The following is a 27,052-nucleotide window of genomic DNA, read 5'->3' as shown; positions in this document are numbered from 1 at the left end:
GGCTAGCATCATTCTAATACCAAAACCCGGCAAAGACACCACAAAAAAAGAAAATTACAGACAAATACCCTGATGAACATAGATGCAAAAATACTCAACAAAATATTAGCAAACGAAATTCAAAAATACATCAAAAAGATCATCCATCATGATCAAGTAGGATTTATGCCAGGGATGCAAGGATGGTACAGCATTCGAAAATTCAGCAACATCATCCACCACATCAACAAAAAGGACAAAAACAACATGATTAACTCCATAGATGCTGAAAAAGCATTCGACAAAAAAACATGTAATTTTTCATAGTATTCTCTCATAATCCTTTGTATTTCTGTGGTGTCCATAGTGATTTTTCTTTTCTCATTTCTGATTTGTTTATGTGTGTAGACTCTCTTTTTTTATTGATAAGTCTGGCTAGGTTTTATCTATTTTATTTTCTTGAAGAACCAGCTCTTGCTTTCATTGATTCTATTGTTTTATTCTCAATTTTATTTATTTATGCTCTCATCTTTATTATGTCCCTCCTTCTACTGACTTTGGGCATCATTTGTTCTTCTTTTCCTAGTTTTGTTAATTGTGAGTTTAGACTGTTCATATTGGATTGTTCTTCCTTCCTGAGGTAGGTCTGTGTTGCAATATACTTGCCTGTTAGCATGGCCTTTGGTGCATCCCACAGATTTTGCGGTGTTGAATTATTGTTGTCATTTGTGTCCATATCTTGTTTAATCTCTCTGTTTATTTGGGCATTGATCCACTGATAATTTAGGGGCATGTTATTAACCCTCCATGTGTTTGTGGGCTTTTTTGTTTTCTTTGCATAATTTATTTCTAGTTTCATACCTTTGTTGTTTGAGTGATTATGGATAGGTATGTACTTACTGCCATTGCAGGCTTTAGATTTGTAGTTACAAAAGGTTCAAGGTTAATTTCCTTACTATCTAAGAGTCTAACTTAACTCACTTAGTGTGCTGTTACAAACACAATCTAAAGGTTCTTTTCTTTTTCTCCTCCTTTTTCTTCCTCCTCCATTCTTTATATATTAGATATCATATTCTGTATTCTTTGTCTATCCCTTGATTGACTTTGGGGATAGTTATTTTAATTTTGCATTTGCTTAGTAATTAGCTGTTCTATTTTCTTTACTGTGGTTTTATTACCTCTGGTGACAGATATTAAGCCTTAGGAACACTTCCATCTATAACAGTCCCTCCAAAATAGACTGTAGAGATGATTTGTGGGAGGTAAATTCTCTCAGCTTTTGCTTATCTGGAAATTGTTTAATCCCTCCTTCAAATTTAAATGATAATCTCACTGGATAAAGTAATCTTGTTTCCAGGCTCTTCTGCTTCATTGCATTAAATACATCATGCCACTCCCTTCTGGCCTGTAAGGTTTCTGCTGAGAAGTCTGATGTTAGCCTGATGGGCTTTCCTTTGTATGTGATCTTATTTCTCTCTCTGGCTGCTTTTAATAGTCTGTCCTTATCCTTGATCATTGCCAATTTTATTAATATGTCTTGGTGCTGTCTTCCTTGGGTTCCTTGTATTGGGAGATCTGTGGATCTCTATGGCCTGAGAGACTATCTCCTTCCCCAGACTGGGGAAGTTTTCAGCAACTACCTCCTCAAAGACACTTCCTATCCCTTTTTCTCTCTCTTCTTCGTCTGGAATCCCTATAATGTGAATATTGTTCCTTTTGGATTGGTCACACAGTTCTCTCAATATTCTTTCATTCTTAGAGATCCTTTTTTTCTCTCTGTGTCTCAGCTTCTTTGTAATCCTCTTCTCTAGTTTCTATTTCATTTATTGTCTCCTCCACCTTATCTAACCTGCTTTTAATACCCTCCATCATGCTCTTCAATGATTGGATCTCCAACCTGAATTCATTCCTGAGTTCTTGGATATCTTTCCTGCCTCCATTAGCATGTTGATTTTTATTTTGAACTCCCTTACAGGAAGAGTCATAAGGTCAATGTCATTTAAATCTTTCTCCAGATTTATATTCTGGACCAGGTTCCTTTGGAGTTTCATATTTGTATATGGCACCCTCTATTGTCCAGAAGCTCTACTCTGGAGCTGTTCAGCCCCTGAAGCAATGTCAGGGGTCGCAGGGGAGCGGTATTGGTGCCTAGCAGGGAGGAAAGAGCTGTTTCCTGCTTCCTAGCTGCTATGTCTGTCTCCACTGCCTGAACCAGTGGGCTGAGCACAAAGGTATAAACTTTTGTCCCAGAGCAGCTGGATATGGATCCCTGCTTTCCACAAGTGGCTGGAATCTCAGTCTCTCCAGGAATTCTGCCTGTGTTAGCTTTACAACCCCGTATTCACACAAATATCATGAAAGCACCATGAAATGTAGATTTGTGTTCCCAGAGCAGATCTCTGGAGCTAGGTATTCAACAGTCCCAGGCCTTCCACTCCCTCCTTGTTCCATTTCTCTTCCTCCCACTGGTGAGCTGGGGTTGGGGAATGGCTTGGGTCCCACTGGGTCACAGCTTTGGTACATTACCCTGTTCTGTGATGTCTGCTCTTTTCTCCAGGTATATGCAGTCTGGTGCCATCCTCTTTCCTGTTGCTCTTTCAGGATTAGTTGCACCAACTATATTTTCTAATTGTATACTATTTTAGGAGGAAGCCTCTGTCTCTCCTCTTATGCTGCCATCTTTAATCCTCTCTTCCAGATCAATTTATAATAAAGTCAGAAACAAGACCAGATTATCTCCTATTCCCACTATTAATCAACATTGTTTTGATAGTTTAATACCTAACAATAAAGTTACAAAAGTATATAAAGAACATTTTAAAACATAATTGCATAAAATCCTCAACAGAATATTAGGAATCCAAATTAAAAAACACATCAAAAGGATCATCCATTATGGTCAAGTGGGATTTATTCCAGGGATGCAAGGATGGTATAATATTCATAAATCAATCAATATCATACATCACATAAACTAAAAGGATAAAAACCACATTGAGATGGTAATAGATGCTAAAAAAGAATTAACAAAATTCAACACTCATTCATGATAAAAACTTTCAACAAAATGTGAATAGAGGGTACATACCTCAACATCATAAAGGCCATATATGACAAACCCACAGCCAACATCATACTTAATGGTGAAAGCTGAAAACTTTTCCTCTAATATGAGGAACAAGACAAAGATGTCCACTCTCACCACTGTTATTCAACATAGTACTGGAGGTCCTAGCCTAATGGCAATCAGACAAGTCAAAGAGATAAAAGGCATCGAAATTGGTGAGGAAGAAGTGAAACTGTCAGTATTTGCATACGACATGATATTATACATAGAAAACCCAAAAAGAATCTACCAAAAAACAACTAGAACTAATAACTGGATTTAGCAAAGTTGCACAATACAAAATTAATATGCAGAAATCTGTCATTCCTATATACTAACAAACTAGCAGAAAGAGAAATCAGAAAACAATTTCATTTACAATTGCATCAAAAAGAATAAAATACCTAGAAATAAACCTAACCAAGGAAGTAAAAGACTTGTACTCTGAAAACTATGAGATACTCATGAGAGAAATTAAGGAAGACACAAATAAATGGAAATGTATCCAGTGCTCATGGATAGGAAGAATTAATGTCAAAATGGCCATCCTGCCCAAAGCAATGTACAGGTTCAGTGTAATCCCTATCAAAATGCCAACAGCATTTTTCAATGAACTAGAACAAATAGTTCTAAAATCCACATGGAACCACAGAAGACCCTGAATAACCAAAGCAATCCTGAGAAAGAGAAACAAAATTGGGGGTATTACACTCCCTGACTTCAAGCTCTACTACAAAGCTACAGTAATCAAAACAGTATGGTGCTGGCACAAAAAGAACCATAGATCAATGGAACAGAATAGAGAACCCAGATATAAATCCATGCATATATGGTCAATTAATAAATGGTAAAGGAGCCTTGGATATACAATGGAGAAATGACAGCCTCTTCAACCGTTGGTGTTGGCAAAACTGGACAGCTGCATGGAAGAGAATGAAACTGGATTATTGTCTAACTCCATATACAAAAGTAAACTCAAAATGGATCAAAGACCTGAATGTAAGACATGAAGCCATAAAACTCTTAGAAGAAAACATAGCCAAAAATCTCTTGAATATAAGTATGAGCAATTTTTTCCTGGACACATCTCCTTAGGCAAGGGAAAGATAAAAAAAATGAACAAGTGGGACTACATCAAACTAAAAAGCTTCTTTAGAGCAAAGGACATCATCAGGAGAACAAAAAGGCAATCTCAGTACTGGAGAATATATTCATAAATGATTTATCTGATAAGGGGTTATCATTCAGAATATATCAAAAACTCATATGTCTCAACACCCATAAAACAGATAACCCTATTAAAAATAGTGGAGGAGGAGCTGAATAAATATTTCTCCAAAGAAGAAATACAGATGTCCAATAGGCACATGAAAAGAAGCTCCACATTGCTAATCACTAGGGAAATACAAATTAAAACCACAATGAGGTATCACCTCACAACAGTTAGGATGGCCACTACCCAAAAGGCAAGAAATAACAAGTTTTGGAAGGGATGTGGAGAAAAGGGAACCATCCTACACTGTTGGTGGGAATGACAATTGGTGCAACCACTGCAGAAAGCAATATGGAGGTTAAACTAAAAATAGAAATGCCATTTGACCAAACAATTCCACTTCTAATAATTTTCCCAAAGAAAAAAGTCCCTGATTTGTAAAGATACATGCACTCTTATGTTTATCACTGCATTTTTTTACAATAGGAAAGACAATGCAAGCAACCTAACTGCCCATTGATAGATGAATGGATAAAGAAGATGTGGTACATATACCCAGTGGAATAATATCTGGACACAAAAAGAAAAAAAATTCCTGTCATTTGCAACAACATGGATGGATCTACAGGGTAGATGCTCAGTGAAATAAGCTAGGCAGAGAAAGGCAAATACCATATGATGTCACTTATTTGCAGAATATAAAAACAAAGCAAAACAGAAGGCACAAAACAGCAGTAAACTCATAGACACCGAGAAGTGACTAGGGATTATCATCTGGAATGGGTTGGGGTGGGTAGGTGGGAGAGTGATACAACACAGTGGTTTAACAGATACCCATATTACTCAATCCCCACCGACCCTAAGGCAGTTGTGATCTGTCAGCGTAGAAATGTTAGAGAATCATTGACTATATTATCTATGCTGTATAACCATCCCCATGACCAACTTACATTATGATTGAGATTGAGAATTTTTGCATCCTTTTATCCCCCTCACCATCCCCACCTACTCACCCAACCCATCCCCCATGGTAACCCCTAGTCACTTCTTAGTGTCTATGAGTCTACTACTGTTTTGTTCCTTCTATCTTGCTTTGTTTGTTTGTGTTTTTTTGGCAAGCCCTTTTTTTTATTAATAAAGCAGATTGGAACAGTCAAATTCAAATGAACTTTGGGAATCAAAAAGTTCGACTTTCTAAATTGCAAATTCAACATATAATGGCAAAATTCACTGACATTTAAGAACAAGATTAATTCTTGTCATTGAGGTCCTCTACTCGCATTCTCAAAGGAAGAGAGTGGTGCAACCATTTCAGGGATTCTGTAGCCTTAGCGAGATCTTCTTTTAACTTATTATATTGCACCACATCAAAATGCTATTGCTTTGATTTCTTATGGAAGAAGTGAAAAAACTGCCTACTCTTAATAGCTGAATAAGTATAATTCTGTCGAGAAACTATGAAGTATGCAAAAAAGACCATGGAGTTTGCAAATGCGATGAAGTATACAGCTGGTTCCATGATATCCCAGGAGTACACCCACCAAGTGAGCCAGGCCATTGCCCCAACCTGAAGGGACAGCAGCACTAATCTGGCCCACAGGAGTCCACTGGTTTTGGCTTCTCAGTGAGCTTCGATTCTAGCTTTCATCTGTTCCCCACGCTCCAGCTGCGTCTTCGTATGGTCAATTTTCTCCAGTAAATGGTGCTCTCTCTTCTTCTGAAACTCTGCTAAATGCAAGGTTGTAAACAGTCTGTGAACCAAGGATTTCAGGTCATCCATCTCAGCTGAATGCTCACTACTCAGGTTTTCTTTCTTGGGACACTGGACATCATAGGTTATTTTATTAATAACAAGTTTAAAATCATTCATTAGCAGAATTTCCATCAAGGTCGAAGCTGGAATTTCACTGTCATCTGCTGTGAAGATGGCTGAAGTTTTGATACCTTTATCTTCATTTTGTAGGTCCTGAAGGAATGAACCAACTGTCGCTAAATTGGTTTGACTACAAATTGACAGCACCCTTTTCTGGATGGCAGAGGACGAGTTATCAAGGGAAGGCCGTGTCTATGATTGACAGTTATTGCATTAGGAGGAACCACTGTACTATACAGTTGTGACTGATAGCATTTGAAATTTCCACAAAGCCTCACACACAAAACCCGACCGGGGTCCAGACACAGAGAAGCGCCCCCCGGGGTTATTTTTGCTGCTCCTGGGGACACAGCCCCACGGGCCTGCCTGTCTTGCTTTGTTTTTATATTCCACAAGTAAGTGAAATCATTTGGTATTTGTCTTTCTCTGCCAGGTATTGGTTTCTAATACTATTCTACAGTAAATGGAACCAAGGTTCCTAGGAGAAGGGAGCCAAGAAATCTACAAATGAGTTTAGAGCATCTTGTGGTGCCAGAAAGTAAGGAAATGCTAAAAAAAAAAACAACGATGGAGGTTTATCAGAGTCAACCTGAAAGAGCACCTGATGATCAAAGCTGGAAAAATTTGAGCAACAAAGTAAATAAAGTAATACTGGGTTATAATCCAAGGTATAAAATACCTGAGTCTATACTGATGTAAATACATTATTAAATAAATAAATGGGAGAGTGACAAATCTCTTTTTAAATAAATATCTTATTTATTCCTAATAAATTATGCAGATGTTTCACTATCAAGGAGGTAGAATATAACTCCACCTAAGTGTGGGCTGCACATAATAACTTCCTCCATAGAGTAGAGCATTGAAAGGAAGGAAAAGAGTAACTTCACAGTGGATAAAACTGATACTACCTCAAGCTAGGTGATCAATGTCAACATCAACAGTGGTAAATCATGTTGATAATATGCATGCTTGATACGATGTGATGAAAATGGCACAATCTCTGTGACCTTTCTCCCCCAAATTCATAAATCCACTTTAATCAAGATAAATATATCAAATAAATCCCTGCTGAAGTACATTCAACAAAATATCTGACCAGTACTCCTTAAATTTATCAAGATCATCAGAAACAATTGAAAGTCAAAGCTGTCAGAGTCAAGAGGAGCTTAAGGAAACCTGAAAACTAAATTCAATGTGGTATCCTGGATGGGATACTGGAATAGAAAAAGAACATTAGGTAAAAACTAATGAAATCTGAATAAAGTATGAATTTAACAATAATGTATCAATATTGCTTCATTAATTGTAAAAATATACCATAATAATGTAAGATGTGAAAAATAGGGGAAAATTGGCATAGGGCATATGGTAACTCTCTGTCCTGTCTTCACAATTTATGTAAATCTAAAGCTATTTTAAAATCAAAAGCTTATTTAAAAGAAGCCAAAGAGGTTGAAGCCATCTAGACATAGGAATACATCCAAAAGTAGGAGCAGGGATGTAAGTGAAGCAAGGCAATGACAAGGCCTTTGGTCACATGTTATGTGGTTAACCCAGGTCAAGGTCCATGGAAAAGGAAAATGTCTATAAGGGGAATGCATCAGGACAGTTCATTAGTATAAGCATTACATGGAGGAGACCTTGATTTAGTTGACAAAAGCAAAGTTATACACACAAACACACATGCTTATACACATATTTAAATTTAATTTACATTTCTCAAATAAGGAAATTGATGTGTTTCAGCCTGTCCCCTATTTCAGGATGCTCTTTTCCAGACCCTCTGGAGTCCTAGGGCAACTTATAAAGAATATAAAGCATAATGATTCAGAATCTTTTTTTTATTGAGGTATCCAATATTGATACACAATCATATTGGTCTCAAATATACAACACAGTGGTTCAGTAGTTACCCATATTATTAAATGATCCAAAATCTTTAGGTAATTTATTTGCTGTAATGAAACTCAAGGTGTCATGTAAAACAAAGGACAAACTTTGTTTTTCTACTCCAAAAGGATCAGAGTATTTATATATACATATATATATATATATATATACGCTCTGCCATCACATCTTACATTCCACTATTAGTTTCAGCTTCCTCCCACCATTTTAACCAGCTGTGAATAACAGAGTGTAGGAAAATACTATCAAGAGAAACAGGAGGTCAGAGTACCCCTGTAACCTTCACCCTCAAGGCAGTGTCCTTTGACCTCAGGCAACCTCTCCTATTTCCTCTTCCCAAGCTCTCAGCACTTTCTGATATTTAGTATTAGATCTTTGTAGTTGGAGTCCTTTCCCACTTGTAGCATCAAGAAATAAAATGAATATTGAATTTACCTAGATTTTATGTCAAGAAAGGTGTGCAGTCTACTTCTGAGTTGCTGTTTACTAAACTAGGGAATGCAGGAAAAAAGCCAATAACATGACTTCATTCTACAACAACTTTGATCCCAAACCTGGAAAGTTTAGTGACAAGCTGAAAAGTCCATTGGGAGAATATTATATTTGGAAGGAATCTTGGATGGCTTCTAATTCAAGTTCTATCTAATGCATAAAACTATCCTTGAACATTTCTGTCAAATGGGCTTCTATTTAAACAGCTCCAGTGAGGAGAGTATCTTCAATGAATTGCCAGAAAGTTCCTAACAGTAAGCCCAAATTCTTACTTCTTATAACATCTGAATTGATCTGCCTCCTGGAGCTACCCAAATAAATATTACCTCTCTTCTATCTGACAAGGCTTTCAATTATTTGAAGAAAATATCCACAACTCTGTCTTTAGACTAAAGCATTCCTGACTCTTAATAATCGTTCCATGTCTACAAACGAGTCACCACCATCTTAGCTACTTTCCAGGTTGTTTGTGCCCATCTTAATTGTGGCACTCTGAGATGATCCAAATCTTCCAACATAAACTATCAAGTACAGAATAAAACATTGTGAAGGACTTTCTTGTTCTGGGCACCATGCTTCTATTAAATGGAGTCATTATGATTTAATTACATACATGTGTGCACAATAACCTCACATGGCTTGCTTGTGTTGAATCTACAGTAAAATAAAAGGACTGAGTCTTCTTCACGCATGCTATTTTTAAGCCACATAATCACTTACCCTTGGTAACTGAATTTTTGATACAAATGTAGGACTTCACATCTAATACTATTCAATTTAATCCTACCAGGTTTAGCTATTTTTCTTTCCTTCAGCCTACTAAAGATTTTTTGGATCTTGCTAGTGACATCCAGTGCATTTATTCGGCCTTGAAATTCTATACTATTTGCAATAGGATGGGTGAACTATTTTATGGTTTCATGATAGTCATTGAAAAAATAACTTCAATGGGACAGAACTAGGGTGGAAAACCTGTCTACACTGACACATTGTTGGACAGTCAATTCAAACTACTAAAGCATCTACTGTCCTTTCATTATCATCTAGTTCATGTTATTCCATTTCATTCTCAAGGACATTTTGAGAAAGTGTCAAATGCTGTTGTGAGGTACACAATGTTTACTGCCTTCTGAGTCTCTGAGAGGCAGCTCAACAAAAAGGCAGGCACCCTCCAGAGCAGCTGAAGCACAAGTGGCCCATGTGATTGCCAGTTTGGAGACATACTATATTTACTAGGCCACTTTGACAGATGTAGTGAAGGGCAGTTTCAAATATTAGCCACAACTCAAAAGCAAAGCTCCAAATTGCAATTACTGATTGTGACAGAGCTGATTCTCACATATGCATTTTCAGGTAGTCTGCTCCAGGGTGAATAGAGGCAGAGATGTATTCACTTAATAGCTAGTGTGTTTCCTCAACAACACCCAGGAGGCCAGTTAGTATATAGTTTATTATAAAATTATCTATGATAAATATATGGACAAGTATAGTTTATTAATAGACTCAGGGGGAAGCAAAATAGTGAAACAGCTAAGTGAACACTGGAATCTGAGAATTGGGTTCAAATTTTGACTCTGTCACTTAATAACAGCATGACCTTAGAAAATTATTTAACCTCTTTTTAGCTTTCTTTGTCTGTAAACTGGGAAATATAATAATAGTACTTTATGAGGTTATGAAAATTGAACATAACCAAGAACACATTAGCTATTATTGTTATCCCACTCTAACAGAGAACTTAATTAGTCTGGCAAAATGATCTTGTGAAATCCATGCTAGGGCTGGCTAATCATCTTTTCTTTTTCCTTTCATGCTCATCAACTATTTTTTTAATAATGAATTATAGAATCTTTCTTGAAATTACCTTAAGTTTGCTAATCTGCACACTGAGCCAAGGAGTTTTGAAGTTGTAGTTTGAAAGTACTATCTTAGGGAGCCCAAATCTGTGCTTAGATACCTCAATACAGCTTTAGCTATATGCCTCAATACATATCCATTTGATGAATAATTCTGTCCCTATATGTCAGGACAAAAACATCCTAATTTGAGAGTATCTTACCCAACTTTTGAGTTTGTTGGTTCAGAGTAACTTTTACCAAGGGTTTTTACCCATCACTAAAGTGTCTAAAGCCTAGGTAAGCCATGTACACCATCTGATGAAGCTGCTCTTTGGGGTCACTTCAGTCTGAGTCTGCCAAATCATGCTTCTCCTTTCTATTTTTAGAAAATTGCTTTTCCCCTAAGTCTCCTAATAGACTTCTTGGAAGATGATAGCATTAGAATAGGTCCCCAATTCCTGTCCTTCCCACATATCAACAGAAATGACCACAGGGAAACAAAAATTGAGAGAAACCTATATAATAGGAGCAGAACTCTGAAGGAATTTCAGTAAGGCTATGATGCTGATAGGACGACAGTGAAGGATATCACAATCTCAAATTCTGTGATGCACTGACAAAGCAAAAAAATCCTAAACAGAAACCCACTATCTAGTTTAGAAGAGCAAGGATTAGAGGTTGGGGCAGACAGTGGAAAAGACTGCGATGAGACCCTCCCATAAGTAGAAGTAAGCCTGTGTAACTTCCATTGTATTTAAGCTCCCCAGTATATTTTTAAAATAAAGTGACAAATTAGGAATATCAAAATTGCTACAGTTTACAATTTCTACATTTATTAAGTTAAGCTGTATGAACACATTCCAACAGATTAGTCTAGCTCTGTGGCTTGAGTAATCAATTCATTTGAGGTTAATGCCAAAATTCTGAATTTGAGTTCCTTTGAATGTGTAACACAGGCAAAATGGCTCTTCTGATAACCTAACCCCAATCCCTGGGCTAAACCCTGACAGAATTACTCCGTTTGTTGCTATTTTGACACTGCAGATGGACAGAATTTGGAGCAGGCCGTCCCCTTTCAGAAGGCAAGTTGGAATATCTGATCATTTCTTAATAAATAAGGTAGTCTCAACCTGATACAAGAGTCCTCTTTAATGAATAACACACACAAGTGCTCAGAGTATATGTAATATCACGTACCTGAAGCAGAGGCCAAAAGGGCAAATGAGGAAAGCCATCTTGAAGTGAACTTCTGCTGGTGTTGCCCCAGGCCCTACTTCCCTCCCCACCACCTCATCCTGCTGGATCACAGAGCCAATACAAATTTATATCATCCAGCTGTCCAGTGTGAGCTTAGGGAGGGGGAGTAACAACCAAGTAAACAGCGAAAAGCATGTAAGAACTGCCCCACTCTTCCTGGAGGGAGAAGGGTCATGTTATACCCTTCTTGTTTCGGTGATGAATAAATGGATAAACTGTGAATTCATAGTAGATGAAAATCCAAAACAAAGAGACCCTGTAAAAAATACTTGTAAGATAACAGGAGGAAAACAAATCATGTAACAGATGAAGAACAGTTAAAAATAATTTAGAAAAAGAGAATACACTGTTATAAACAAAAATTAATGAACCAGAGAGCAAAAAAATAAAGAAATAACATATTTTCAGGGAGAAACAAAATTATTAAAAAATTGATAAACATTTGACAAGGGTAATTAAGGAATTCTTTTCCTTGAATGACTGAAAGAAATTTACCTGCTAAGCTGCCTGAGCCAGGCCTCAAACAACATCCAGTTTTTCCTATGGTGATTGATTTATTGCTGTTTTTCTGTCACTGGCTTTTCTATTTATCCCTATAAAATCACCCATGTTATTAAAATTCTTAAATTTATTAGGGCAGATTTTGTCTTTGTAATTCTCTCAAACACCCAGCATCATATAGCACTGAAATAATAAATCACCGTTTCCTAACATGGTGGAGCACTGATAGGCCAAATGCTATTAGGTATGTTTAAAAGAAAAGAGTGGTCCTTTACTCATTAAGTTTGATAAATGCTTAGTTAGACCAAGTTAAATAGTTTTTACACTTTTAAGCTAAAGTGCATACTTCTTTAAAAATAATACTAGCTAATATTTACTGCACAATGACTCTCCAAGAGGGGCTACAGTATATATCATTCCACAAACTTACTTGACTATCTCCCAGACGAATGTTGTTTTTTTGAGAAATGTAATTTAAAATTGTTACAGCCAACACAGTCTGGTTAAAATGAGAAACAAGACAAGAATGCCATTGGCACTTTTATTACTTAGTACTTTTTTGGAAGTATTTAATACATGCAGTCAAAGACTATGTTAAAAACTTTGAAAAGAAAATATTATTGTAACTTATAATTGATATGATTGCTCACTAGGAAAAACTTAGAAGGATTGAGTATCTCTGAAATTAACAATTTCAGTATACATTCTTACCCTATACACTAAAAATGACCACGCAGATAACACACTAAGAGCCACCAATCACAGTATTGTTTCCTGTATTTCTGTTATTACCTAGGAATACATTTATCACAAATTACACAGGATTTAAATAAAACTCTCTTGAAGGATGTAAAAAACTTTTTTAAAAATGAGGAACATACCATTTTCTGGAAAGCACTGCTATTCTGTAGTTCCTACAATCATATCAATTTAAGACAATTTCAACCAAATTCCCAATTTATTTTAAGGGGAGAACTATTAGCTGTAAAGTTCACCTCATAAATGTCAGCATCTTTAAAATTGTGAAAAATAAAAATTAACAGGATCAATAGGACTTCCCTTAACAGATATAAAGCCATATTTCTAACTCAGTAACTGCAGGCTAGGATACCGGGCCTACAATGTTCATGGTACTAAAGAGCATTCAAACACAGAATAAAGTATATATATGTATGACATTTCAAAGAAGTGAGAGTGGATGAGAAATACTGACTAACAACTGGCTAACCCTTTGGGGGAAAAAAAGAGAATACCTAAATCCATACATCAAAATAGTTCAGATAGGGCAAAGGAACCTTTAACAAAACCATTAAAATTAGGGAAATGTAAAATTTATATAATCACGGGATGGGGCAATACTTCTAAACATGATCCTAGAGCCAGAAGGCAAAAAGGAAAAGATATATCCATTTTTAATTTATTTTTATTTTTTTAGTCATTTCTAATGCATTTTTCCCTTTGCACAAGAGAAATAACTGATAAGTCAAAAGATACAGTTCCCTTTATACATAGCAGTTAAAAGTAATGCAAACATCACATGACACTTTCATCAAAAGTTACATTTCCAATTACAAATCAAAATGTGTATTAGGGTCTCTTCATGGGAGAAGGTGAGAAGGAAGTCTTAGGTAGAAAGCACTTTCCTGGCATTACTACAATGATCCTTCAAGCTGCACAAAGATTAAGGACATATACAGTCATTCTGCAAATGTTGATACAATGTCACACTAAGTTTTCTGTACAATTAAATGTATACTTAGAAATACCAGGATAAACATTTCTACTATATTTTAACTGAACTTGCCTAGCCAACATTTTCAGAGAAATTTATCAAAGATGCTGTAAGATTCTACAAAACTGTGAGACAAACCTAGCTCCAGAAATATTTATATTTTTTCTCATTTTGATTATACATACTCTGCTCAGAGATTCTGTTGTAATTATTTCTAGATATAGTTCCAATTGTGCTTACTGTACTGTGTACAAATACAGCAAAAAAGATCAAAGAATGTATAAATCTTACAGCATTTTGCTAGCAAAAATACATGCCAAAATCACAATAAGCAATATTGTACCACAAATTAGAGCTTCATGTAATTTGACTTCATTTTGAATATTTTCATTCCACATTAAATTACTATCATAGGCTGTTTAAAATGCAAATAAATTGGACATCTGTAGGACAAAACTTGTTCACCCAACTGTGAAGAATACTTGTTTCCAAAAATCACAATAAATGCCGAATAAGCTAAGTGTTTGCATGCAACACCTTTGAGTGAAACAGCATTGATTCCCACCATTCAAAACAGAGAATGGAAATGGAAGCAAAGCAAGGAAGGAAGAAAAAGAAACAAAGGGGGGGGGAATTGACTCCACCTTAAAATCTATCACATTATATTTATAACTAGACAGATTTAAAAGAATCAAAATGAAAGTAAAGCACGACTATGTGTATGTTTAAAGATTTAAGAGCCATTATCAAAAATAAGATACATTTTTTTAAGGTACAGAAATGTAATTAGGATGGCTGGGAGCCCAGCAGCCTCTCAATGGCTGCATTGATGTCGCCTCCTGTTGCTATTAGAGCCTGCAAGTTTGCTTCACGGTTTAAGAACCCCATTGCGTTGAGCTGTTCCAGTTGTTGCTGAAATCTGACTTCTGGATTCGGCAGCTGTGGAGGATTTGCTCCAGCCAGGGCCTGCACCATTTGCTGAATGAACTGCTGGCTGGGTCCAGGTTCTGATGTTGGGCTTGTGGTTTCACTGGGTGCAGAGCTAGACACGGTGGGACCAGGGGGGCCACCAGAACCAGTGGATCCAGGAGGACCTGCAGGGCCAGTGGGTCCTATGGGTCCAATGGGACCTATGGGGGTAAATGGGACTATGGGGCCTATGGGTGTGACTGGGCCTACAGGACCTATAGCCGTTCCCAGTACCCCTACCCCTACACCTGGAGTAAAGCTTGGAATGAGGCCCGGTGCTTCAGTGGCTAATGTCTGTAGCCCCTGTTGGATCTGCATTAAAGCCTGCATTGCTCTTGGGTTTGACATAGCTGACAGAGTGTCTGGATTCTGCATCTGCTGCAGGAAAGCTGGGAGCTGTGGACGCATCTGCTCCTGCAGCTGAGGATTTGCAGTAAACATTGGGCTATTCAGCATCATTTGTGCAGCCAAATCTGGATTCTGGCTCAGCGACTGCATCATGCTTCTCATGTAGGGCGCAGAGAGCATATTCTGGATCAGCTGGGGGTTTTCAGTTATCTGTTGCAGCAAGCTCTGCATTCCTGGGGTACTGAAGATGCTGGCAACATAGTTAGCTGCAGCCACAGTGTTACCTGTTGCACTGCTAGAGCTACTGCCAGACCCACTGCCACTATTCGTGGTTGTGCTGGTGGTCGCAGAGCTCTGGGTAGTCGGTGGTGGCGCCCATGGGTTGGGTAGTGGATCTCTATTTTCTGTGCGGGAGGGCTGTGTACCTTCCCCAGAGGAGGAACTGCTCCCCACTGAGGCAAACGGATTACCCCCAAACTGCTCTTGTGCGGCATTTAGCATGGGTTCTTGAATGTCAGTGTACATGCGCCGTAGAGCGTTGTAGCCACCTGGGATGCTTTCAAGATTGCTGAGAGCTAGGTCTTGATTTCTCATCATTTCTTGCATCATGGCTGGATTCCTGGCGATTTCGAGGGTCTGCCTCATTATATCTGGGTTGTTGAGCAGGTGACTGATTTCTGGGTTTCTCTGAATTAATTGTTGCATCTGTGGATTGGCCATAATGAGCTGCCTCATCAGATCGGGATTAGAAAGCATGCTCTGAACAAAGGGATTTTCCATGATTTGGATCATCATCTCAGGGCTGGACAGGAGCTGCTGCTGCATCTGGTTCTGGAGCTCAGAGAAGTTGGTTGAGCTTAAACCCAGGCTGCTAAGGCCTGCAAGTCCTCCCAGGCTCCCCAACCCAAATGGGTTGCTATTTGTAGAAATAGGTGTGGAGTTACTCCTAGGAGTTGACACGGAGGTGGTATTAGTTCCCGCAGCATTAGTAGGCTGTGTGGACTGGCCCTGAGGTCGGTTCTGGCTTTTGATGACAAGGTGAACAGTCAGCCCATCATGGATGCCGTGCTGGATCAAGGTATCTTGATCTTTTAATATCTTTCCGGCAAAAATCAGCACTAGCTGATCGGTTTGGGATTTGAAGCGTTTCGAAATTGCTTCCTTAAACTGCTGGACTGAGCTATTCTCGGGCACTGCAAATTCCTCTTTCTCTTTGGGGGTCTTCACTGTGACTTTGATGATTTTGGGTTCGGCTGGGGTAGATGTAAGGCCCTGGGCCTCAGCAGGGCCGCGGGAGGGGCGCGGAGTGCCGCTGCTCTCGCCATTCTCAGCCATGGCGGCCGCGGTGACGCAGGCAGACAGAGAAGGCGCCGGCGAGAGAGAGCAAGGGAAGGAGGAAGGAAGGAGGCGCTCCTGCAGCAGGCTGGGCCGGGCCGGGCAAGGAGCGCGGAACACGGTACCTCTTTGATGAAACTGCGGTTCCCTGGTCCTCCGGCGGAGAGATGGTCCGAGTAGAACGCGGGACTAGGTCTCCCCGCTCACGTCTCTGGGCTTCCGCCGCTGCCTTGTGATCGCACAGAGCGCGCTCCCAGCGACGCCTGCAGCTGCTCCGCCCGCTCCTCCCCGCCCCTTCCTCCCTCTCCTCGCCCTCCCCCCCCAGTTCCGCGCTCGCCTCCGCACCCGGTTCTGCTGACTCGGCGCCAGGCCCGAAATGATCGATTCGGTCCCGTCAAAATTAAAACTTCTGTACAGAATTTAAAGAAGAGTGACAGAGGGAGGGAGGGAGAGAGAAACAAAGAGAAAGGGCAAGAGGAGAGAAAAGGGAGGGAAGGAGAGAGGAAAAGGAGCAAGCTTATTTGAAGGACATTAAAAAACCAATGGCAGTCCATAGGCAGTGAAAAAATGAAAGCCTAACTCGAAACGAGCAAATGTAACAGGTGAAAAATTAAAAATAAAGAACTCTTAACAAAACAAAAAAGAAAAGAATTAAAAATCCCAATGGGGGAAGGGGGAGAAGACCAGGCAGTAGCTTGCATTTTCGACATAAAAGGATGATTAAGCTCACTAGTTAGTAATCAAAGAAATCCTAATTAAAGCAGAGATTCTACTTGTGCCTTGTATTGGCAAAGATGAAAAATAACGAAAACCCTGTCGTTGACAGAGAGCTGAGAAAATGCACTGTCATGCCAAACGAAGTGTAAGTTATTAGAAGGCAATTTGAAAATAGATATCAACATTTTAAATATTCCACCTCTATTTAGAATGCCTCATTTACAGACCTCACCTATAAAACGAATTGGTAAGGGTGCAAAAATACATGTTTAAAATGCTCTGCACCATTTAAAAAATTATTTTAAAAGATAATCTCTTTGCATAGTGTTGGTCAACTATGTTACCACACAATAAAATAATATGCACTTATGTTTAAAAAATGGGTGGTTAATTTATATGATATAAAGTATATTTACAGGTACACATGCAATAAACAATAGTTATAGGGAAATCGCAGAGTATTTTCACTTTCAGCTTCCTATATTTCTGTATAGTTAGAAATTATACAAGGATATAAGTTTCAAAGCCAAAAATATACAATAAATATATATTTGTTTAAAAATTATGTTTTAAACAATTTGTATATGTAGTCTGTATATGTAAAGTGTATATGTAAGAAGAAATATGGAATGCTACACACCAGTATGTTAATGGTGATGACTACTTAGTGCTGAAATTGAATAACTATTCCTTTCTTTTTCAAAATAATTTTTAAATTTTTCTAATGGCTTTTATAGGTATGCACTGAATTTATGTTTTTTTAAATTAGTATTTTGAGGGGAGATTATAGGTAGAAAATGACAGGAAAACATTATCGTATTTACCTAATTTAGTTAAAGACTTGGAGAAATAAATAAGATATAGTACTTGAATAACAGAATAATTTCAAACTTATATATAAATTTCTAACTCCAGTTTATGCCATATGGAAAATAAGGAAAATAACTTTCCCTCTAGTTTCAGCCAGCATTTAACAGTATTTGAAAGTCATTAAGCCACAAACACCTTAATAAATCTCAAGATATGAAAAAACTGCAGGTATGTGTTGTATATCCAGGGAATGGAGTAATATAGTAGGATTAATATGTAATAGAGTAAAGAAGATTAATGGAATGAACTAGATCTAAATATATTCATATATACAGATCTCAAAAACTTAAATAAGCACATCACTCTATAATGATTATAGATGCATCAATATGTATGTGAAGCTGTATACTAGAATGAGTCCTACCTGTCTTGCACCATGAGGAAGAGGAAATAGAATAAGGTACAGGATAGTGATTAAAAGGAAATTGAATTAGGTCTGTAAAAGTGTATTTTATCTTTAAAATGGAAGCAAATATGAAAAATTAGCAATAGTTAATTCTAGATGGTAAGGATATGAGTATTTTTTATAATGCTGTTGAATATGGTTGGATTTTTAATTTTCCAAAAAATAAAATTTTAAAAATACTGTCTTCTCTGATCTTAATAAAACAAAACTAGATATTAATAATGAAAGTGTGAACAAAAAATCCAACCACTTGAAAATTAAAACAAACATTTTTGGAACAAAGTGCAAATCAAAGTTTTCATTAGAGTGAATTTAGAAAAATAATGGTAAGAACATATGCATCAATAATTAGGATAGGACTTCCCTATATGTGAACTGAAGTGCTTGTTAAAAATACAGATTTCTAGGCACCACTCCAAACACACCAAAATAAGTAGTGCCCCAGAATCTGCATTCTTATAAAGCTCCAATTTAATGATAGTGATTTATCAGGTACTATGTGAATGTACTCAGAGTCACATTATACTCAAAGACCTTAAATACCAAATAATGAAGAACGAAACTAAATGATTTAGGCATTCAAATAAAGAAGACAGCAGAAAAGAGGGAAGCAACGTGGTGGCTACAAAATGATAAAACAAACATTAATGAATTAACAGCCAAAAAGATAAAATTTGTTAAATAAAGTAAGAAATTCTTTGAAGAACCAAGTTATATAGATAAACCATTATTAATTAGGTGATTCTCTTAAAAGTCCCTCACAAAAGAACACAGCAAGGGGGCAACAGCACACTCTTTCTGAAGTCTCCCAAAAGCACATTTCTCCTTTTTTATCTACTGTTAACTTTTTATTAGAAGACAGAATTAAGAACAAATGGCAACCATCCTGAAGTCCCTCCATATAAGGGTAGTTTCTGAGAAACAGAAAAATTTTGTTAAAGAGAATCTCCCCATGAGGGGGGACTATAATTTGTGCTCAGTAGACAATCTTAGAGATTTTGTGTTGTTTTGGCTATTGTTGTTTCTTTTTTCACCAAGATTTATTGGAATATAATTGACATATAACATGTAAGTTTAAAGTGTACACGTCATTGATTTGATATACTTACATATTGAAAAACGATTACCACCATAGCATTAGCTAATACCTCCATCACACCACATAATTACCTTTTCTTTTTGTGGTCAGAACATGTAAGATCTACTCTTTTAGCAACTTTCAAATATATATGCAGCATTATTGATTTAGTCACCATGCTATACATTAGGTTCCTGGAACTTACTTATCTTATAATTGGGAGTTTGTATCTTTTGACCAACATCTTCTCATAGCCCCCACCCTGCAACCCCTGCTAATCACCATTCTGCTCTGTTTCTAGAGGTTTGGCCGAAACCTCTAGTTCTCTTCCTTTATCTTATGAATCATGTGATATTTTAAAATTTCATTCCGAGATCCATTCATTTTAATTTAATTTTTAATGTTTAAAATTACTTACGACTAAATAAAATTATTATTCCAATTGTTAAATGAGCATGCCTTTGTTAGTGAGAAACAATTGTAACTAGCTGAAACTTAAAGAAAGAACAACAAGATAAATACATAGAAATTAGGATTACATGAGTAGATTCAATCACAGATGGTTATATTCTTTGAAAATTATGAGGAAATACTTTGTATAAATCCTTGCTCATAACAAAGAAAAATGGATGACTGTAGTACTTTTCTAGGAAAATATATGTATATTTAATAAGTAGAAAACCTTAAAAGATAATGTAAGAAATTTGTTAGGAAAAGAACAATAAATTAAATAATCAGCTTTCTTGTTCATGTTGGTAGTTGTTATGCTTTTACTTCCTCTCTTCACCAAATCTCACTGAACTAACAGAAATGATATGAGAAAAATAATAAATCCCTAACACTGTGGGAAAGATGGAAAGAGTGCTATCCATGAATCTTCTTGTTAAATACTAGAATAAAGTCGAGATGAAAAATGAAATCATAAAATCTGCAGAAAAAATTAGAGCAAATATATTTTTTTTCTTTCTCTTAGATTGTTGACAGGATTTAATGACTTAAGAAATCAGGTATTCACAGCTTATCATACCTGTACCAGGATTTGACATAGAAGGAGCTCAGGTTTAATACTTCTAAATTTTGGTATAGAAATAAGTCACTATATCACTTATCATCTTGCAGAGCTTTTTTATATTAATATTTTAAATGTAATTTTTGTTGAAGCATAGTTGATATACAGTATTATTTTGGTTTCAAGTATACAACACAGTGATTCAACAGTTGCACATGTTATTAAATCTTCACCGCAACTAGGGTAGTTACTATCTGTCAACATAGAAAGATGTTACACAACCATTGATTATATTCTCCATTTTCATGGAGATGCACTTTCATCTCTGTGACCAACTTATATTATGATTGAGATTTTTGTGCCTCTTTATCCTCCTCAACCATCCCACTCACCCACCCCAACTCCTCCCCCATAGTAACCACCAATCACTTCTCAGTGTCTATGAGTCTACTGTAAAGCAAATATTTACATGACTTAGACATGGTGATGACCTTTCTAAAACAACAAAGAGAAACCATAAATGATTGATAGTTTTTTTAAATAAGAATTTTAAAACTTCTACATGTCAAAAATACAATAAAAATTAAAATACTAAAATCGAACTTAAAAAATCTTCATTTATAACATGAGATTTTAGTATCCTTGACATAACATACTTCTTACTAATCAATTTTTTTTTAAATGAACACCTAAAGGGAATAATAGACAAATAATGTTACAAAAGGGAAAGAAAGGTCAGAAAGAAAAGGATAGAAGGAAGAAAAGTAAAATAAATATGTTATCATCTTAAAATAAAAAATACTAATTAATATAACTGTGAAATATTTTTGTCAAAAAATTAAAGGGTCTGATAATCATATCCAGTCTTGACATAGTTGATTTGACTGCTTAGGTTCAAATCCTGGTTCCACTACTTCCACTTATTAGCTGCTTGATGTTTGGCAAGTAACAACCTTCCTGTACATGAGTTATTCATCTGTGAAAAGAAGGGTTATTTGGAAATTAAATAAATTAACATAAGCCAAGCACTTAAAACACTGCCTCATTCATAGAAAACACAATATGATCAATATCACTGTTATTATTAGAGGAAACAGGTACTTCATAGTCTGCTGGGAATTAGGTTACTTAGTAGATAAAACTTATTGAAGGACGATCTGCTAATAAACATCAAAAGCTTAATAAAATATGCAGTTTTACTGAGCAATTCCTGTTTTAGGAATTTATCCTGAAAACTAGGTTAAAAAACAATTGTGCAGCTGATATTGCTTCAAAATCTTAGGAGTATGTTCATGGATCTCCAGGATGTTCTGAGAACCACAGAGAAATTAGAAAATTCTTGCCATACAGAATACATAAAATTTAGGTTTTCTTGTAGCTATGTTTCCAGGATTTTGGAAGCATTGTTTGAAATGTCTTTTTGGAAGTCACATTTATGACTGTCCGTGCAAGGACTTGAAGATCTGTCTGATGAAAGCAATTGTTTTAATGGAAATAAGAGAGTTATTAGAGTAACATGATGTTTTGGTTATCATTAGCTAAGATACGGCATTTAATCCATTGCATTCTCACAACTAAGTACTCATTATTCCCATTTGATAAATGAGGAAAATGAGGTGCAGAGCAGTTAAGTCAGTTTCCCAAAGTCACACACCTAGTAACCAGCAGAGCTAGGTTTCAAACCTAGTCAATCTGGCTCAGACTGAGGCTTAGAATGGAGCTGTAAGACCATGTTTGAGTGAAATGAGTAGGGATACATTTGTGGCTATTGATTAGAACTGCCATCATGCAGTAGTCAAATTAATAGGATCATTGACCTGACGATGTAAATTCATATCTGGATGTACAGTTAAATTGGAGGAATAATTTTAAGCTATAATTATTGAAGTATAAGATATATGCAGAAAATGTAAATTATGTGTGTAGAACTCAGTAAGTTGGTTTTCTATGTAACTGGCACTCAGATCAAGAAACAGGATATTACTAACCCCTCAACAGTCACTCTCATGTTCCTTTCCAGTTACAGCTCTCTCCAATGACAGTCACTATTTTGACTTCTAACAATAGATTCGTTGTAACTTTTTTAAAAAACTTTATATAAATGGAACCAATCAATATGTATGCTTAGTATCTGGCTTCTTTCTCAACATTACATTTGTAAGATTCATCCCTGTTTTTTTATGTAGCAGTAGTTCATGATTTTTCATTGAAGGAAAGGAATATTTAAATTCTTTGAAAGATCACACAGATAATTAAAAGCCAAGCTCATAGATACAGAGAACAGATTGATGACTGCCAGAGGGGATGATGTTGAGGATGGGTGAAATGGGTGAAGGGCATGAAAAGGTTCAAATTTCCAGTTATAGAATAAATAAGTCAGGGGATGTAATGTATACCAAGGTGACTATAGTTAATAATACTCTATTGCATATTTGAGAGTCGTTCAGAGAGTAAAGCCTTAAAGTTCTTATCACAAGAAAAAAAATGTAATTATCTATGGTGATAGATGTTAACTAGATTTATTGTGGTGATCATTTCACAATGTATACAAATACCAAATCATTATATTGTACACCTGAAACTAATGTAAGGTTATGTGCCAATTATACCTCAATTCAAATAAATAAATAAATAAATAAATAAATAAATAAATAGATAAATAAAATCACACTGGTAACTCTTTTTGCTGAATTATATATGTCCACCAAAATAACAGGACAATTTAGATACAGTCAGTCAATTAGCAGTGGAACACAGCAGTAAAATACAGGTTTTTTAAGTTAGTTAAATCCCAGTCAGCCTGCAATTTAGACATAGCTCCTTCATGAGCTGGTTCTATAGTCTTGGACTATTCATTTAACATCTCTTTCAGTTTCTTCACATGAAAAATGGGGATATTATCTACATAAGAGGATTATGTGAAAATAAAATGAGATGCTAAAGATAAAATGGCATGTACATGGTCTAGCGCATTGTAGATGATCACTAAATTGATAGTAGTTATTGTAATTATAGTTAAGGTACAAATGCTTCATCAGTCATCAAAGCTGATCTGTTTGATAGTAAAAGCAACCCCTTTTCAGAAATATACATTTTGCTATTAATATGCTACATTGGATGGTGGAATCTCTTATTTCTCTCTAGTGCTCAGAAACCTCCGGGGGATCCATGAACAAAACATAGAGAAATACAGTTCTCTATAATAATTTCATCTTCAGGTCTTTCCATTCTGATAATAATATAACTTAATACAATCATATTCTGGATCAGCTATTTGACCACCTTATAACCAAGTACTACCATCAATTTTGGAATCTGTGACACGTATTGTTTTAATTATATATTACACTATTTTAATTATAGTAGAATGGGAAGAGAATGGCAGTGAAATTAATGTGTAAATGATGTATGCTAACCAAGGGAGTCTAATTGGCATCATGATAGTCTACACAAATAATGATTCTGTGGTAGCTGGCATAGAAAAATGTCCTGGGAGAATTGACTCCACAATGAATGGTGGCACAGGCATGAACATCAAAAATAATGTGCACTACAGCAGTCAGTAACATATTCATGTCATATATGGCAAATTATTTGGGACAAAAAGTAATGTCATTTTGAATTCATTAGTTGAGCAGATTTTATTTAATTTAGAAATATTTTTGGTTTATAGTTTTACAAGAACTATAAACATAAAGAGTTAGTGTATAGTTTCATGTTTGTACATATTTAAATAGCATTAGAATAAAAATAATTTAAGTCAACTGTAGGGTTCCAACCTTTTATTTCCACAAAAGGGAAATCCACACATTATTTAAGTTTGAGAGACACCACCCCTAGGAAGTCTACAAGTTACATGTGAGTGTTTGAAGTAAGAAATGTAAACATAATCCAGGTGGGTCTTTGGGTTTGCAATGGTAACTGTGGTGCTGAGTTGACAACAACAAAACACAATGACAGTGTGCAATAGAAATGCCTAGACATGTGAACAGGATGCTTCAAACATTTCTACCTCATGGACAAATCTAATGATATGTGTAATTACAAATATGTGCTTAAATGCAGTCTGAGAGCCCATAACCTTTCCCACCACTCTCTTTCTTTCATTCTACAAATATTTACTGAATTCACTACTATGTACTAGGCAGTGGCTAACCATGGGGATATAGTGGTGAATAAAGCACATATGCTGCCTTTATGGAATACACATTAAATAAATAATTACAGAAAAATACAGAATTACAAATTACTATAAGGATATCAATGGAAAGAACAGGCTGTGAAAAAGAATCACAGGACATACCTGTTTTACAATAAGGGGTCATGAACATCTTCTCTAGGAATATGGTATTTAAGGTGAGATACAATATAATGATGAATAAGCAATACGCAGGTAAAAAAAAACAGGAGAACACTCCAGAAAGACAATACAGTTCATGAAAAGATCCCAAAGCATGTACGAATTGATATATTTCAAAATGGCAAGGAAGTCCAGGAGGGGAGTGGTGTGTAAAATGTACACAATGACTGAGGAGGGTAGTGAAATATAAGGTCAGAAACATGGGTGGAACTGAGATTATTCAGTGTCCTAAAGGCTAGGGTAAGAAGTTTAGATGTTTTTCTAAAGGAGAAGTAGTAACTAATGATAGGTTTTAAGTATAGGGATGGTATGATCCAATTTGTATTTTTCAAGGATCAGTCTGGCTGCTGTTGGGAAAATGAATTAAAGTGGAACAGGTAAAAAAAATAGTTAAAGTTTTCCTATTAGTCTAGATCAGAAATAGCTGTAGGTTGGGCTAGGATAGTAAAGGTGGAGACAAAAATTAATGGGCAAATTTTATACCTGGAGGTATAGCTGTGAAGGCATACCTAGACAAAATGAAACAATCACACTAATCCAATTGAGGATTATTTTTCAAAATAACTGTTTGGGCTCTTGAAAAATGTGAATGTTTTAAAAGACAATAAAAGTCAAGGGGTATTGTTCTGTATGAAAGGATACTAAAGAAGCACCACAAACCAATACAATGCCTGAGTCTAGGTTACATAAAAAAAGCTTCAAAGGATATTATGGAAATAATAGGGGGAATTTAAATATGCATTGTATGTTAGATAATATTATTCTGTCATGTTGAATTTCTTGTATGTATAATGGCATTATGGTTGCATAGTAGAGTTCTTAGGAGATGCATGCTAAAGTATTTATAGATGAAGTTTCATGAACTTTTAAATGGTTCACAGAAAGAGTGGGGTGGAGAAGAAGGATAAAATAAATTGTTAACAACTGATCAATCTAAATAAAGAGTATATCTGTTCATTTTATTATTCTTTTGATGTTGTGCACTTGAAATTTCAAACTAAAATGTTGGCAGAAATTAATAAGAATTACTGACAGATTGGATATGGAGACATTGGAAAAGGAAAAAAAATCAAGGGTAATTCCTAAGCAAATGGATGTGATTCAGGGAGATAAGGAATATACTATCAGGTGCAACATGAAAATGAAGGCAGTATAAGAATGAAGAATTCTGAATGGTCATGTGTGAAATACTTAGACATTCAAGTCCTACAAGCAGCTGGGTCACAGACCTGGAGCTCAAGGAGGAAGGCAGGGATGCCCATATATATTTGGAAACATCAGCATGTAGATGATATTTAAAAGTGATAGAATTGGATAGGATCACCTAGGGAAGTGTATTGAGGGAAAGAAAGGCAAGAGAATGAAGAGGAGAGGAGAGAAGACAAACCCCAGGATGGAGCCCTGAACACCACAGATGTCTGGAAGAGGAGGCACAGTTAGCAGAGACTGAGGAGTGGCCAGGGTGGCAGGAAGAAAACCAGTAAAGGGAGGTATCACAAGAACCAAGACAGAAGAGAAATTGAGAAGAAGAGGGTTGGCCACTGTAAGGAATGTTTCAAAGTGTTTCATATGAAAAAAGAAAATCAATATGCTTGGCAACATAGAGGTCATCAGTGATGTTATCAAGAATAGTTAGAGTAATTGGGACTGAAGCCATATTAGAATGCACTGAAGAGTGAAAAGATGATAATGAAAGAACAGGGGGTCAAAATAACTAATATTTAAAGAAATAAAGTGGAAGCTAAAGTAGCATTTCTGTAGTGGAAGGGTGTTCACAGCCAGGGGCGAATCTCCTATGAAACCAATGAAACCAAAATAAGTCAAGGAAAGGGTAGGTTGGGAAAACTGTTTTTATTGCTCACAGCTTGCTCGAATTCACTGGCCAGGCTCAGAACTGCTTTGCCACCATGGTGCCCTCTCTACTTCCTGCCCACCCCTTCTGGGAGTAAATCCATTGGTGGGTCCTTGGTGACTGGTGGATGCCAGACCAATTACATACCAGGAATGGAGGGGAGGAGAGAATAACCATTTTCTCTCCACCCCTTGAGTCAGTTCAAT

General features: G+C 36.4%; 1 protein-coding gene and 1 pseudogene across 1 annotated transcript; both read right to left on the bottom strand.

Annotated features, from left to right (window-relative positions):
• Nucleotides 1-2,389: 2,389 nt before the first annotated feature.
• LOC118935361 (calcium uniporter regulatory subunit MCUb, mitochondrial-like) lies at nucleotides 2,390-13,299 on the bottom strand (annotated as a pseudogene).
• A 276-nt stretch (nucleotides 13,300-13,575) lies between these two features.
• LOC118935363 (ubiquilin-2) lies at nucleotides 13,576-16,834 on the bottom strand. Its single transcript, XM_057495310.1, has one exon. It carries the CDS (start codon nucleotides 16,552-16,554, stop codon nucleotides 14,689-14,691), a length of 1,866 nt encoding a protein of 621 aa, XP_057351293.1. The 5' UTR covers nucleotides 16,555-16,834; the 3' UTR covers nucleotides 13,576-14,688.
• Nucleotides 16,835-27,052: the final 10,218 nt, after the last annotated feature.

This window comes from Manis pentadactyla, chromosome X (assembly GCF_030020395.1).
Source record: "Manis pentadactyla isolate mManPen7 chromosome X, mManPen7.hap1, whole genome shotgun sequence".
Classification (NCBI taxonomy): Eukaryota; Metazoa; Chordata; class Mammalia; order Pholidota; family Manidae; genus Manis; species Manis pentadactyla.
This window is presented reverse-complemented; position numbering and strand designations above follow the sequence as displayed.

Bases quoted from the DNA above. Each gene is read 5' to 3' on its own strand.
- LOC118935363 (XM_057495310.1), bottom strand. From the start codon at position 16,554: ATGGCTGAGAATGGCGAGAGCAGCGGCACTCCGCGCCCCTCCCGCGGC.